The sequence below is a fragment of the Berghia stephanieae genome, chromosome 2, assembly GCF_034508935.2.
Source record: "Berghia stephanieae isolate SIO BIC M18660-M18661 chromosome 2, UCSD_Bste_1.3, whole genome shotgun sequence".
NCBI lineage: Eukaryota > Metazoa > Mollusca > Gastropoda > Nudibranchia > Aeolidiidae > Berghia > Berghia stephanieae.
This window is the reverse complement of record NC_088361.1, coordinates 47,007,749-47,022,278: the sequence shown is the minus strand read 5'-3', so window position 1 is coordinate 47,022,278 and position 14,530 is coordinate 47,007,749. Positions and strand designations below refer to the sequence as shown.

At 37.8% G+C, this 14,530-nt stretch overlaps 1 protein-coding gene across 1 annotated transcript in view; it reads right to left on the bottom strand.

The window, feature by feature from the left end:
- Window positions 1-1,340: 1,340 nt before the first annotated feature.
- The window catches only part of LOC144965027 (proton-coupled zinc antiporter SLC30A5-like), a 33,857-nt gene continuing 20,667 nt past the window's right edge, over window positions 1,341-14,530 (bottom strand). Inside the window, exons 9-17 of the mRNA XM_078899888.1 lie at window positions 13,886-14,056; window positions 10,672-10,960; window positions 9,295-9,501; window positions 8,720-8,876; window positions 7,468-7,597; window positions 5,371-5,653; window positions 4,338-4,564; window positions 3,215-3,343; window positions 1,341-1,877 (exon numbers count right to left, since the gene is read on the bottom strand). Of these exons, the coding sequence (XP_078756014.1) occupies window positions 1,707-1,877; window positions 3,215-3,343; window positions 4,338-4,564; window positions 5,371-5,653; window positions 7,468-7,597; window positions 8,720-8,876; window positions 9,295-9,501; window positions 10,672-10,960; window positions 13,886-14,056 (1,764 nt within the window). The 3' untranslated portion in view covers window positions 1,341-1,706. The remainder of the gene's footprint in view (window positions 1,878-3,214; window positions 3,344-4,337; window positions 4,565-5,370; window positions 5,654-7,467; window positions 7,598-8,719; window positions 8,877-9,294; window positions 9,502-10,671; window positions 10,961-13,885; window positions 14,057-14,530) is intronic.

The following is a 14,530-nucleotide window of genomic DNA, read 5'->3' as shown; positions in this document are numbered from 1 at the left end:
TCAGCCAATGGAGTGAGAATTTTTCCCTCTTTCTATAGCTTGAAACACACAATAGCAATTGCTTGTTATCATGAGACAGGACGTTAGTCTATGATGACAATTTCTACAGTCCTCCCTACGTCATCGGTGTTGTCATAGAGTTTCGTTGTGATATCTGAGTATTATTGAAATCTGTATCTCTTTTTATCTATAGCATTAAGCAAACACGCTTGTGGCAGAGTTTCACTGTCAATTTGCAAGGGTACATGCCATTATCTCCACAATGTTCCTAACAGACTGGTTATACATACATTTGACTCCATTATCTCCAGTGTTCCTAGCAGACCAGCTATACGTGCATTAGACTCCATTATCTCCAGTGTTCCTAGCAGACCAGCTATACGTGCATTAGACTCCATTATCTCCAGTGTTCCTAGCAGACCAGCTATACGTACATTTGACTCCAATTATCTCCAGTGTTCCTAACAGACCAGTTATACGTACATTTGACTCCAATTATCACCAGTGTTCCTAGCAGACCAGCTATACGTACATTTGACTCCATTATCTCCAGTGTTCTTAGCAGACCAGTACATTTGACTCTATTATCGCCAATGTTCCTAGCAGACCAGTTAAACGTACATTTGAAGGTACAATGCCATTATCTCCAGTGTTCCTAGCAGACCAGTTATACGTACATGTGACTATCTCTTTGAGCCAAAGGGCCTATGAATTGGTTATTTAAACAGATAATTCATAAGAACGCTGTATTTAAGAATACCTATAAAATAATAAAGCATTTATAAGATTCTATTTCTCCTTTTTTTTTAATCTTTACTATTTCATACAAAACATATTATCTCATGCACATTGTCATTAATAAAAATAAAAACTGAACTCCCTATCCAATACTTTCCATTTTTTTGGCCAAAAGGGAGCCAAAGTCAAAAATGTGCGAGACCTACAGCCTCAAAACAGTATCATGGTAGGGTGGTTTGGCTGTTAAAAAATCAATTGATTGGGAGCTTTAATTTAATTAACAAAGACAGATAATGTGGATGCTTCGGGTTTCCCCTTTGTCAACAAAACATGAAGAATAAAACATTGAAGACAAAATTTGTCTTTTATGTTTCATTCATCATGTTTTGTTGACAAAGGGGAGACCTGAAACATCCACATCATGTCTTCACTAATTACTTTGAAGTCTGTATTCTATTTGACATTTATGAGTATAAAATCTAAGGAAGATTTCCAATATCTTGACAAGGCCGATGGAAACAGGTTCTTAAATTTGAAAATAAAAAACCCTGAAATCTCAATTTTACTTTCTACCACCTGCTTCACCCTGACAATTTGTCTTGTTTGTTTTTGTTTTTAAGGGTTTTACATGCTTGCAATGCATTTAGGTCATATCAGCGCCATTAAAATGGACGAAAATGGGAAAGTAAAAAGTTCTAGAATTACAATTAAAGTACGCACCCTAGAATAACTATACATTTGACCGTTCCCTCTCAGCAAAGGCATCCTGCCAGGGCCAGGGCCAGGACAAAACCAAGTATCTCAATTCCAAAACAAAGACAGAAAGCAAGTTGGAAAACAGATATAGGGGGATAGAAGACACAGTAAGTAGCTCCCTGCTGACTATGGGAGGTCAGGAATCCAACCTGCTTCACCCTGACAACACACTGTTTCGAGGCAGTGGGTCACATATTTGTAACAAATTATACCTAAATAGCTTTAATAGTCAATTCGTCCCCGTGGGCGGGTGGTGGAACCTCCGAGAAGTTACTGATGTTGACGGGCATGGCTCCCAGACCTGACATGTGGAAGAAGTATGACTGTTTCTCTACTTGGATGGTCATGTTGTGTATACCCGCTTCCTTTAAAATTGATGAGGCCTAGATAGGAAACCAAAATTATATAAAATAGTAATAAAAAAAAAAACGAAAAAAAGGATCGTCTTAAAAAAAAAATCGTTTTTAAAAAATATTTTTTTAAAAACCCACAAAAACTTAAGCTTTTGTATAGCACTAAACATGCTCAAAGCGATTTAGAGAGGGTCCCTCGCCAACAGTGACATTTAACATGTTGGACAAGACGTGATGCCGGATAGGCCATATTACAAGTTTTTTCTGACATAGACAACGTTGTTAATGGCCAGGTACTCATTTTACACATGGGTACAGTGGGAGAATGTGAGTAAAGCGCTTTTTCCAAGGACTCACCTATGTCTACTATGTAAACTCTTGAGATTTAACAAAGGTTTTTAAAAATTTTATTTTTAAAGTAAACTCTTGAGATAAACAATGGATTTTTATTTTTTTTAAAGCATACTCTTGAGATAAACAAAGGATTTTTATTTTTTTAAAGTATACTCTTGAGATAAACAAAGGATTTTTATTTTTTTAAAGTATACTCTTGAGATAAACAAAGGATTTTTTTTTCTTTTTTAAAGTATACTCTTGAGATTTTTTCTCTTTTTATCATCTTATATTTCCTTGAACTAAAACATTGGAAAAAAATTGAGATATCAGCTAAATAAACAACCAATTTATCCAAGTCGAATGCCTGCTTTGTAATATGTAGTCAAAGATATGAGACAAAGCAAAAATGGGTAAAATTAAAATACTAAACACAGAACGTTTAGGGCTTAAAATCCTTCTTCAGCCAATGACACATAAAACCTGGACAAGCAGGAGAAAAGGACGCTACATGTCCAGTCAGTATAAATGATGATGGAGAGTGTTGGCTGAATAAAGGTTTTGAGCCTGAAACGTTCTGTATTAAGTATTTCGTAATTTTTTTTTCTTAACTGTTCTGCTCAATTGTGCAGCTATGTGGTCTTGTGGTACGATACTTGCTTTGGGATCGGAAGGTCCTGGGTTGGAGCCTCGCTCGGTGCATAGTTGAGTCCTTGGAAAAGGCTCTTTACTCATATTATCTCACCGTACTCACGTGTAAAATGAGTACCTGGCCGTTAACAGCGTTGTCTATGTCAGAACAAAAATTGTAATATTGCCTAACAGGCATCATGTCTCGTTCTACATGTTACGTGTTGCTGTTGGTCAGGGACCTTTTGTAAAGCACTTTGAGCACGTTTAGTGGATATTACGCTATATAAAATCTCAAGCTCAAGTTAAATTTATTTCAATAATTTTTTATAAACAAAGACTTGAGTGCTCTAAAATATTTTTTTTTTATTTCACCATATCGTGATCCAAACCAACCAACCAACCTGAGCGATTATCCTCTGCTCCTGGGCCTGGGGCCAGACTTGAATATGCAATGTGCCCAGGGCCTTGCTCGCCGTATGGGACCAGAAATGGGGATCTCTAAATGACAATACACCGTCTATAGATCGGATCTGGGTGGTGGGTGAGAAAAGATATAATTCAGAAATGGGGATCTCCAAATGAAAATACGCCATCTATAGATCGGATCTGGGTGGTGGGTGAGAAAAGAGATACCTACATGAATTACTTTCATTTTCTGTCTCTCCTTTACTTACTTATCCAAACCAGGGACTACCTGCGTTCTAGTGTAATCTTGTGTAAGAGTAATCTTTCAGAGCCAAGAGGCTCGTGGAGCCCGAGTTTATCCCTTTTTCAATAGCATGAAATGGACAAAACAGCAATTGCTTGTTATCCTTTGGATAGGATGCAAGTCTAACAGAGCCAGTTACCCAATCACTGCACATGGGCAGGGGGGAGGGACAAATAAATCACTAAATATTTACTCAAAATCTAGTACATGGACTGAACTGTGGGTAAAGCTAACTAAAAACAATCTCAACTGCACCCGGGATAGATCTTAGTACTTTTGCATGTGAAGCGAGTGCTCTACCAATTAAGCTATCGGGACCCCCTGATGTATCTATGCCAGGAGGTAAAAGTTGGATGTCTTTCATAGTTGTTCCAGGTGGCTGTACAGTGAGTTACTAATACTTGGATTTGGTGAGAGGAATGCGAGTCTGATTTTTTTCTGTTTCAAACTGGCCAGTAGGTACTATAGATTTCTTAAAGTCCTTAAGTAAAGTAAAGTAATAATGATGATGATGAAGATGATGTATGTGTAATACTAGTAATATCTGCTATACTGTTAGAGAATGAACTGGGTTGAGTGGCTGATCAAAGAAACGATATTACAAAAATCACTATGGTTCTGTTGAATGCAATAAAATTTCAAGTGAAACCCATCTTAGACAAAGCATTGTTGATGGAATATTCCAGATCTTTGGGTGATGTAATAATAGTAATAACTGCTATACTGTTAGAGAATGAAATGGGTCAAAGACATGATATACAAAAATCACTAAGGTTCTGTTGAATTTGTGCGATAAAATTTCAAGTGAAACCCACCTTAGACAAAGCATTGTTGATGGAAGATTCCAGATCTTTGGGTGACCTGAGTAATAAAATAATCCCTGTCTCCTTCAACAAAGGGAGAACACTCAGGAATATCATTGTGGCTATAAATAGGGAGCAGATGGGATCGGCGATATTCCACCCAAAGTTTTCTATCAACAATGTGGAGATGATGACACCGACACTGCCCATTGTGTCGGCAAGAACGTGGAGAAATACACCTGAAGATAAGTAGATGAAATGTCAATCACTACTCAGAGTAAAAAAAAGTAGTCCTTCAGAGCCACTATTTTTCTACTCAATTTCCATATGTTTAATTTTGATGTATTTGTTTTAAAAAACATCAGTCCTTTACAGCCATAATCTCTATGGCACTGCAGTTTATCCATATTTCTGTGGTGTTAACCGTGCCTTCAGATCGGAAGGTCCGAAGTTCAAATTACCGCTCTAAGCAGCGCAAAGTCGAGTCCTTGTAAATGGCTCCTTACTCGCATTCTCTCACTGTATTCATGTGTAAAATGAGTATAAGGTCGTTAACAGCATTGTCTCTTGTCGGAAAAAATGTTCTATCCTCTAACATGTCTCGTCCTGAATCTGCCAGTGTTGCTGTTAGCTACGGATCCCTTGTAAAGCTCCTTGAATGGCGATGTGGTCTTGTGGTATGACACTCGCTTTCGAATCGGAAGGTCCTGGGTTCAAGCCTTGCTCGGTGCATAGTTGAGTCCTCGGAAAAGGCACTTTATTCGCATTCTCTCACCGTACTGAGGTGTAAAATACCTGGCCGTCAACAGTGTTGTCTCTGTCGGGAACAAAATGATAACAACACCTAACAGGCATAATGTCTCGTTCTACATATTACGTGTTGCTGTTGGTCAGGGAACCCTAGTAAAGCGCTTTGAGCACATTCAGTGGATATTGTGCTATATAAAAGGTCAAGATTTATTTTTTTTGTGAGCAAGTTTAGTGGATATTGCACTCTTTAAATGCTCTAATTTAATTCATCCAGATGATATAGATAAGACCAAACCTTTCATGTTTGTGTTATGATGAGCTGACGATGAGGACCCAGAACTTCCACATTCAGATGCACTCCCTCCACTGTGGCTGTGGCCATGACCCCCGCCATGACTGTGACCATGACCTCCACCCCCATGACTGTGGCCGTGACCTCCACCCCCATGACTGTGGCCGTGACCTCCGCCATGACTGTGGCCGTGACCCATGCCACCATGACTGTGTCCGTGTGATAAAGAACTTTGGAAGGCCAAAATTCCGATGAGATTGACCAGAAGTCCTAAGACTGATACAGTCTGAAATTAGACCAAAGCAAAAACAAGAATTTATAACCAAAACATTAGAAATAATCATTAAACAATGAAAAATAATTTTAAAATTGACAGTTTGGAAATAAAAATACTAGCAGAAATAGTTTCTCAAGGGGTGTATGAATTGTACATTGAGTTAATGCCGATCTTGATTCATTTTAACATAAAATACATTTTGATTGGTTAGCTAAACTTGTGGTAAGATACTCGCTTTCAGATCAGAAGGTCTTGAGTTCGAGCCTCACTCAGTGCATAGTTGAGTCCTCTTTCACTCACATTCTCTCACAGTACTCAGGTGTAAAATGATGTGATGTCTCTGTCCGAAAAAAAAATTGTAATATCGCCTAACAGCCGTCATGTCCCGTCCTACATGTTTTAAGTGTTGCTGTTGGCCAGGGACCCCTTGTAAAACGCTTTGAGCATGTTTGGTGGAAAATGCGATATATAAAAAGCTAAAAAAATTGTTAAGCTCAAATTAACCATCGACTTCTTATGGAACAATATTTGAGGCAATGCATTCCTAACCATTCTACCTGTATGAGGGTCATATCTATGAGGAGATGATTTCATCAACCCATCGATTTCTTATAGAACAATATTTGAGGCAATGCATTCCCAAACATTCTAAAGTTAAATTGATCTTTTATATAGCGCAATATCCACTAAATATGCTCAAAGAGCTTTGTTTTTGTTTGTTTGTTTTTGAGGGTTATACAGCGCTTGCAACACATTAAGGTCATATCAGCGCTAATAAAAAGGAAGAAATTGGGATCGTAAAAAGTTATAGAATTGCAATTAAAGCAACCAAGAAAAGGTAAGAATAAAGGGGAATTTGTTCAAATAGGAAACAGATGTAGATTCCAAGAGCACACAATCAAAGCACATAAGTTTGAGATTACCTAAAAGTCTAATCCAGACACAAGCACAGGTCCCAACTAAAAGGGATACACTCAAATGTGTAGAAATCATTATATATAATATGTTAACAAACAACACAGTGCATAACAGAGAGATGCGGCTATGTGGTATGACACTCGCTTTCGGATCAGAAGGTCATGGATGCGAGCCTCGCTCGCCACATAGTTGAGTCCTTGGAAAAGGCTCGTTACTCACATTCTCTCACCATACTCAGGTGTAAAATTAATACCTGGCCATTAACATCGTTGTCTCTGTCCAAAAAAATTGTAATATCGTCTAACAGGAGTCATGTCTCGTCCTACATGTGAAGTGTTGCTGTTGGTCAGGGACCCTTTGTAAAGTGCTTTGAGCACGTTTAGTGGATATTGCGCTATATAAAAGCTCAAGATGATTTACAAGGAAAAAAATATCATCTCCCAAAACTCTAACTAAACATTTGATTGTTTCCCTCCCAGCTAGGGTATCCGTCCAGGGCATGGACAAAACCAAGTAATCCCATTCCAAGACAAAGATAGAAAGCATGTTGGAAAACAGATAGAGGGGAATAGAAGACACAGTATATGCCTCCCAGGCCACTATGGGTGGTAAGGAACCCCACTCAGCAAAGCGCTTTACAAGGGGTCCTTGGCCAACAGCAACACGTAACTTGTAGGACGAGACATGACGCCTGTTATGCGATATTACAATTTTTTTTTCCAACAGAGACACTGCTGTTAATGACCATGTACTCATTTCACACATGAGTACAGCGAGAGAATGTGAATAAAGAGCCTTTTCCAAGGATTCAACTATGCACCGAGTGAGGCTTGAACCCAGGACCTTCCGATCCAAAAGCGAGAGTCATACCACAAGACCACATAGCCACATTTACAACTACTTACAAGTAACTTTTCTGTTTTAACCACTGGAGGTTCCAGCAGCCTGGAGACGGCCTCTGTGAACACAAATATGGCAATGATGACCAGGAATAGGCCGTTAATGAATCCAGACAGAACTTCCACTCGGTCATAGCTGTAGGGATTGGAAATTAAAGTATGAATATGTCATGTTTTATATGTAATTCTATTGATACTACGGGGATACCGATAGCTCAGTTGGTAGAGCACTCGCTTAACACGCAAAGGGACCAAGATCGATCCATGGTGCAATCGAGATATATTTCTGACCTGGCTGTCCACTCAGCTGTGAATGGGTAGCTGAGTTTATTAGATTTGGTGGAAAGTATTTCGAGATAGACTGGATAGACTATCCAAAGGATAGCAAGGAATAGCTATTGTCCGTTTCACGCTATAGAAACCAGGATAAACTCCAGCTCCATGGTCCGATGTCTCCAAAGGACTACTCTATTGATACTATGCATTTAGTTAAAAAATCTCGTAACATCCACCTACCAGATATAACGTACCAACACACAAAACTATGTGTAACCTTAATAATAATAATATAGCGCTTATGCCGAAGCTTCGAAGCGCTTAAACGTTCATAGTCTGATTAATACAATTCAGTGAGAACTACTCATAAAAATGGCTGGCTAAAAACAAAAACAAAAAGCTGAGTGCCGTCAATTTTGTTCTATCTATAAATTACATCATATGTAAAACTTTTGATATAACTAAGTGGTCTAGTGGTTTCCAACCTGTAGATCAAAGGTTTAAACCCTGCTGTGAGCAGTGGTGAAGCTAAATCCTTCCACAAATGTTATATAACTCTTCAATGACACTTTTTTATCGATTAATTTCATAGTTTTAAATGTTAGTGATGGTCACACGTAAAGGGACTGAGATCAATCCAATCCCGGGTGTAGTCCAGATTTTTTTTCTCGTGACCCTTCCTCCTCCCCCTACCCATTCACCCAGCAGTTGTTGTTGTGTAGCTGGATCTGTTAGATCTGGCATAAAATTCTTTGCAATAGACCATCGTCCTATCCAAAGGACAGAAAGCAATTGCTATTGTCCATTTCATGCTTTCAAAACTGGGAATTTCTCTGGCTTTGAAGGATTCATCTTTTTTTTTTTTAAATGTTGGTTGCAGACACATAATATTGTTTTTATTTCATCCTTATTGTAATTGTTTGCTCCAATAATCACTTTGAAAACAATATTTCACGGATATAACACATAAATCCAATCTCACCCATAAGAAAAGAGTCTGGTGGCCTTCCACTTGGACATAACAGCGGCATACAGTCCCATGACCAGAGCAGAACAGTCAAAAAGCATGTGGAACCCGTCGGATATCAGACCTAGGCTGTTGGTCCAAACGCCGTACAACAATTCAACAAACGTAAAACCTTGGGAGATAGATAGTCAACACTTTGCAAAACTATTTCATTCTGATTTCTGTGAAATTATGAATTATGATTTTTGCAAAAGACTAGAATTCTATCGAAAGGGTAGCTAGTAATTGCTGTTGTCCGTTTCATGCTACAGAACCGGGGACAAACTCCACCTCCTTGGGCCTAATGGCTCTGAAGGACCACTTTTTTTTGTTATCATTAACCCAAAGAAACTGTTGAAAGTTGTATCAATTTTATAACTCGGATTACTTAGCACTTATGTTTTTATGAGTCAAAAGTGTTACAAAAATGACCATATGACATAGCCTCATATCTACTAATTTGCCAAAAATAAATCAGTTCTTATACTCATAAAGATACAAAAACTTTATATGTGTACAATAGAGAAAAAAAAAATAAAAAAGAAACTCACCTAAATTAATACATAAGAAGTAAAAGATCTTTCTAGAGTCGTTATCTTCCAGAATTTGCCTCAAGCCTCCTCTGAGTACAGAGACCACTGACTGGGTCGTCTTTTGTAAGGCCTCACTGGATATGGAGTAGAGAGGGACCCCTGTAGGACTGTAGCCAATAAAACTACCCTTGGTCATTCTGCCCTTGGACACAAGAATCCTGGTTGCTGGAGATGATGACAGAGTCCATTATCGTGTTATATCAACAACAACAAAAACAAAAACGAAAAAACAGACAAAAAAAGAATAATCAATGTCATTTTGCATTACAGATGGCTGTATGGAGGATTGAAAAGACAATAAGAGGTTGTAATGTAAGAAACAGACAAATTGATCTTTTATATAGCGCAATATCCACTAAACATGCTCAAAGCGCTTTACAAGGGGTCCCTGGCCAACAGCAACATTTAGGATGGGACATGACACCTGTTACAATTTTTTCGGACAGAGACAACAAGGGGTTCGAGGGGTTCAAGTCTGGGTCCATAGATGAGTCCTTGGAAAAGGCTCTTTACTCACATTCTCTCACCGTACTTAGGTGTAAAATGAGTACCTGGCCGTTAACAGCGTTGTCTCTGTCCGAAAAAATTGTAATATCGCCTAACAGGCGTCATGTCCCATCCTACATGTTAAGTGTTGCTGTTGGCCAGGGACCTCTTGTAAAGCGCTTTAAGCATGTTTAGTGGATACTGCGCTATATAAAAGTTCAAAATCTCAAAACCAATCAGTCCCTAGTTCAATTCTCTTCGTCGAAAATGCTTTCATCGTTTTTGTCCCCTGGCAACTTCCTGACTTAATCACAATGTAAGTGTGCAGGACTTTAGGACTTCTTTTCATCAATAATGGCTCACTCTGAGACAGCAATATTCTGTTTTCACCATTAAAAGTTTATATTTACAAATTTACAAATGATAACACTACATCAAGAGAATAAAGGACAAAGAACTGAATAAGTGTGTATGAAAGGTGCTAGGCAAAGCAAGAAAGAAAATTACAAGAAAAATACCATCCTAAAAAATCAGTCGAACCGACCGGAATCAAACCTCAGACCGATAACCAGAAGGTCTGAGGTTCGCTTCCTAGTCGAGGTCGACTGATTTTTTTAGATGTTTTTTTTTCTTGTATTTTTCTTTCTTGCTTTGTCTGGCACCTTTCATACAAACTTATTCAGTTCTTTATCATACACCAGTGCCTGCTCCTTAATTTCTTAACTGGATAAAGGACACACACATGTGTTTCATGTTTGCAAAAATATCTTCTCTAACCCTCAATTATTACTTTTATAATTTAAATGTGAGAAATGATAAGAAAAAAAGAATATAAGAAAAACAGCTTACCCAATAAAAATGCCAAGGTACTGAAAACAACCCCGCCAGACAACACATGGTCCTCCGTCAACACGTCATTCAATTTGTGCATGGTTGTAACGTGTGTCACGTATGGGTGGGTCCAGGTGAGACTCAGAAACACGGCACCAAAAAACATTGCGACGGAAGACACCCAGGAGGCCTTTGATGGCTGGAGATGTGTAGCTGCCACCCCTTCGATGTAGAAATCAAACACACCCACAAACATGACGACCAGAATCAGTGGGAAGATGGCGTACAGCCAGGACTGGATTTCAACCTGCAATTATTCAAATTTGTTATTTTTCCTTGAGCTTTAAGGGTAGTTAATCAAATGTGTTACATCAACATATAATAGAACTTGGAACTAGGAATGTGAAAACGCAAGCATGTAATTTGTTGTGTGTGTAGATCACTTTAAAAACAATATCAAAACACTGACCTAGATTAAAACAGAAATAGTGCGATCTAGTACATTTTATTGCAAGCGACCTTAATATTAATCAGTATCAATTAAAGCTATATACAATCATGCTTTGAAATATCTTTATCTATGGTATTTTTTAAAAAAACTAATAAAAATTGAGATAGAGCGCAATATCCACTAAACGTACTCAAAACGCTTTACAAGGGGTCCCTGGCCAACAGCGACACTTAACATGTAGGACGGGACATGATGCCTGTTAGGTGATATTATAATTTTTTCGGACAGAGACAACGCTGTTAACGGCCAGGTACTCATTTGACACACGAGTACTGTGAGAGAATGTGAGTAAAGAGCCTTTTCCAGGGATTCAACTATCCGCAGAGGAGGCTCAACCCAGGACCTTCTGATCCGAAAGCAAGTGTCATACCACAAGACCACATAGCCGCACAACCCAGGTCATGACTCCTAGGTGCCTTCCTACTTTAAAATATAGCCTCACTTGTATGTTAAGAGTAGACATAAGTGTTATGTGATGATTAACTTAAGAGAAATCATATATTCATCCCATTTACATTCTTCCGAGCACAGCTGTTTATTGCTTTCAACTTAGTTCGACAGGTAAATTTTGCCGGACCCTCGTTCATAACAGACGGCGAGTCAAGGCCTGTGCCGAATGGGAGACTGAGCAATTTTGCCTATTTTGATGATTTTTTTCTTAAGTTCAAAGTAGCGTAGAAAAGATGCTATTAGATGTTGCAATAAGATATTTTAGAGTCATAACTAGTGATTTACATACTTTTATTTGATAGTAATTTAATAGATCATTTGGGATTAGAATTCAAAGGAAATAACCCTAAAAATTAGTCACAAATTTTAATTACTTCAAACCATTTAATCAAAAATTACATAGTTATCTGAGTTCATACAAATTAATAAGAAATACTGCAATAATCATCAATATTCACAGAGTAGACATATATAATTAAAGTAATTTTGTAATGAAGCATTGTTGAGATATCTGCCCACCTGTACAGCAATATCCTTTTTTGACAACAATTTTAAAAATGCGTGATCACCGCATTGTCGGGGGTTTGTTGATCAAATGATCAAAATGAGCTGGTTTTAGTAATGTCAATTGACAATTCTTAGGTAAAGATATGTGATATGCATTCCTCTGAAGTTTATATAGATCTAAACTATATAATAATAATAATACTAATAATAATAATAATAATAATGATGATGATGATGATGATGATGATGATGAGATAATAATGATCATTTTCATGATAATAATATAGTGGCTTTCACCTAAATGCCTGCTAATTTGGTAAAACGCAATAATTGCTCTTTAAATATAATTCTTAATGCCTGCTTTTAAAAAATTGGAAATCGCATATATGTCCATTCTGAAAGAAACGGAAAAAAAAAAAAATAGAAAGAAAGAAGAAAGAATTTTACTGATCATTCGTGGCCAAAGTATTGACTCAACACCTGTTTCCGCAAGTTTTATTTAACTTCCCAACGCCCCAAATTACTATCAATTCATTTCATATAATTTACTCCACCCCTCTCCATGCTCTCTGGCAATTTCCTTCCATGTCCCTCAAACTGCTTTCTTTCCATGCAGTGTCCAATCAGCTTTTTACAATTGTCCATTTCCAATTGGTTGCTGAATAAGGACAATTATAATTTCCATTGTCCACTAGTCGGACATCAGCAAAGTCAAGAAAGCTCCTCCTACTCAAATCACACATACCGACGAATATGATATGCCTTGTAGCCCAGTCATGAGTCTTTGATGTTACACAACCATCCGCCAACTTTGATCACCACACACACGCACACACATACATACACTCTCTCTCTCTCTCTCCCCCCCTCTCTCTCTCTCTGAGTGTGTGTGGTTGCGTGTGTGTCTATATATATATATATATATATATATAATACACACTCTCTTCCTCCTCCTCATCATCATCACGATCAAATAACAAAGTTCTCACCGTGTTCATGTTCTTATATTAAACACCACTAGAATTTAGTCTCTAGATTAAGTTAGTCTGAATACTTATTTTGTTAGCCAACAAGGAAATATACAGTATGTATTTACACATCAATTGTGCAAAAACCTTTCATTACAAATTTTTGGAGAAAGATACCATATTAAAGGTAGATTATTACTCTTATATTCCCTACTATTGGTTACGGTAACAAAACTCAGTAAAAATATATTTTAAATACTTTATTAAATTAAAATATTTTTCATGTTGATTTTTTAAAAGGGAAATATAGATTGTTCAAGGAATAGTAAAGCGCACTCGTCATTTCTTGATATCAATGAAAATAATTGCGTCTTAAAGGTGAAAATGTGGCCGTTCTATCCATATAAAATAGAACAACATAGAAGAAGTATGGTCAACAATTGCAGTGTAAAAATCAATGATTTTATGAAAATTGTCCTATTTCCTGGCTGACAATGAAACCCAAGCGGTGATTCTACCTGCAGGGATAAATTATAGCCATTCCTCACGTTCTGGACATCTGTTATAACATAACCACATGGTAGGCTCCCCGTCATTGATGGTGGGTCGTTTGCATTGGGGGTGAGTGAGGAGAAAACTAAAGTGAAAGATTTCTTATGAAATATACGGGTGTGCGAGTCAATTCAAACTCCCAAGAAAAGACCAAAAATAAATGACTAAATAATTTTTTTTTAAAATAATTTAAAATTTAGAACACAAAAGTCCCATCAATGTGGTGAATGAGGTCAAGACTTACCTCCATTGTGAAGAGTTCAAAACAAGCCCAGGGCCACAGCATTCCAGCAGACACGAACGTTGACAGACTGTGTAATCTCTTGGCACCACCTATCTCCACAGACAGTTTCTTGGCAGCCGTGTTGTACCCACAGTTCAGGCACATTGTCAGAAAGAGGAGGAGAACGCCACCCTGACAGGCAAAAATTGAAGGCACAGAGTTAGAATCGATCAAACACATTGTCAGGCAGAAGTTGAAGGCACTGAGTTCGAATTGATCAAACTTATTTGTTTCATTTGTCTTCTATACAGCTGTGTGGTCCTTTGAGATGACACTTGTCTTCGGATCGGAAGGTCCTGTGAGAGACACATAGTTGAGTACTTCGAAAAGACCCTTTACTCACATTCTGTCATTGCACTTAGGTGTAAAATGAGTACCTGGCAATAAACAACGTTGCCTTTGGTCGGAAAAAATGTAATATCACCTGACAAGTGCCATGTCTCATACTACATGTTAAGTGTTGCTGTTGATTGGGGACCCCTTGTAAAGCGCTTTGAGCATTTAGTGGATATTGCGCTATGTAATATAACTGCTCTAATATTATAGTCATAGAGAAAGAACAAACACTGATATTTAATTAAATAATAACAATCTGTCTTGTCTTTC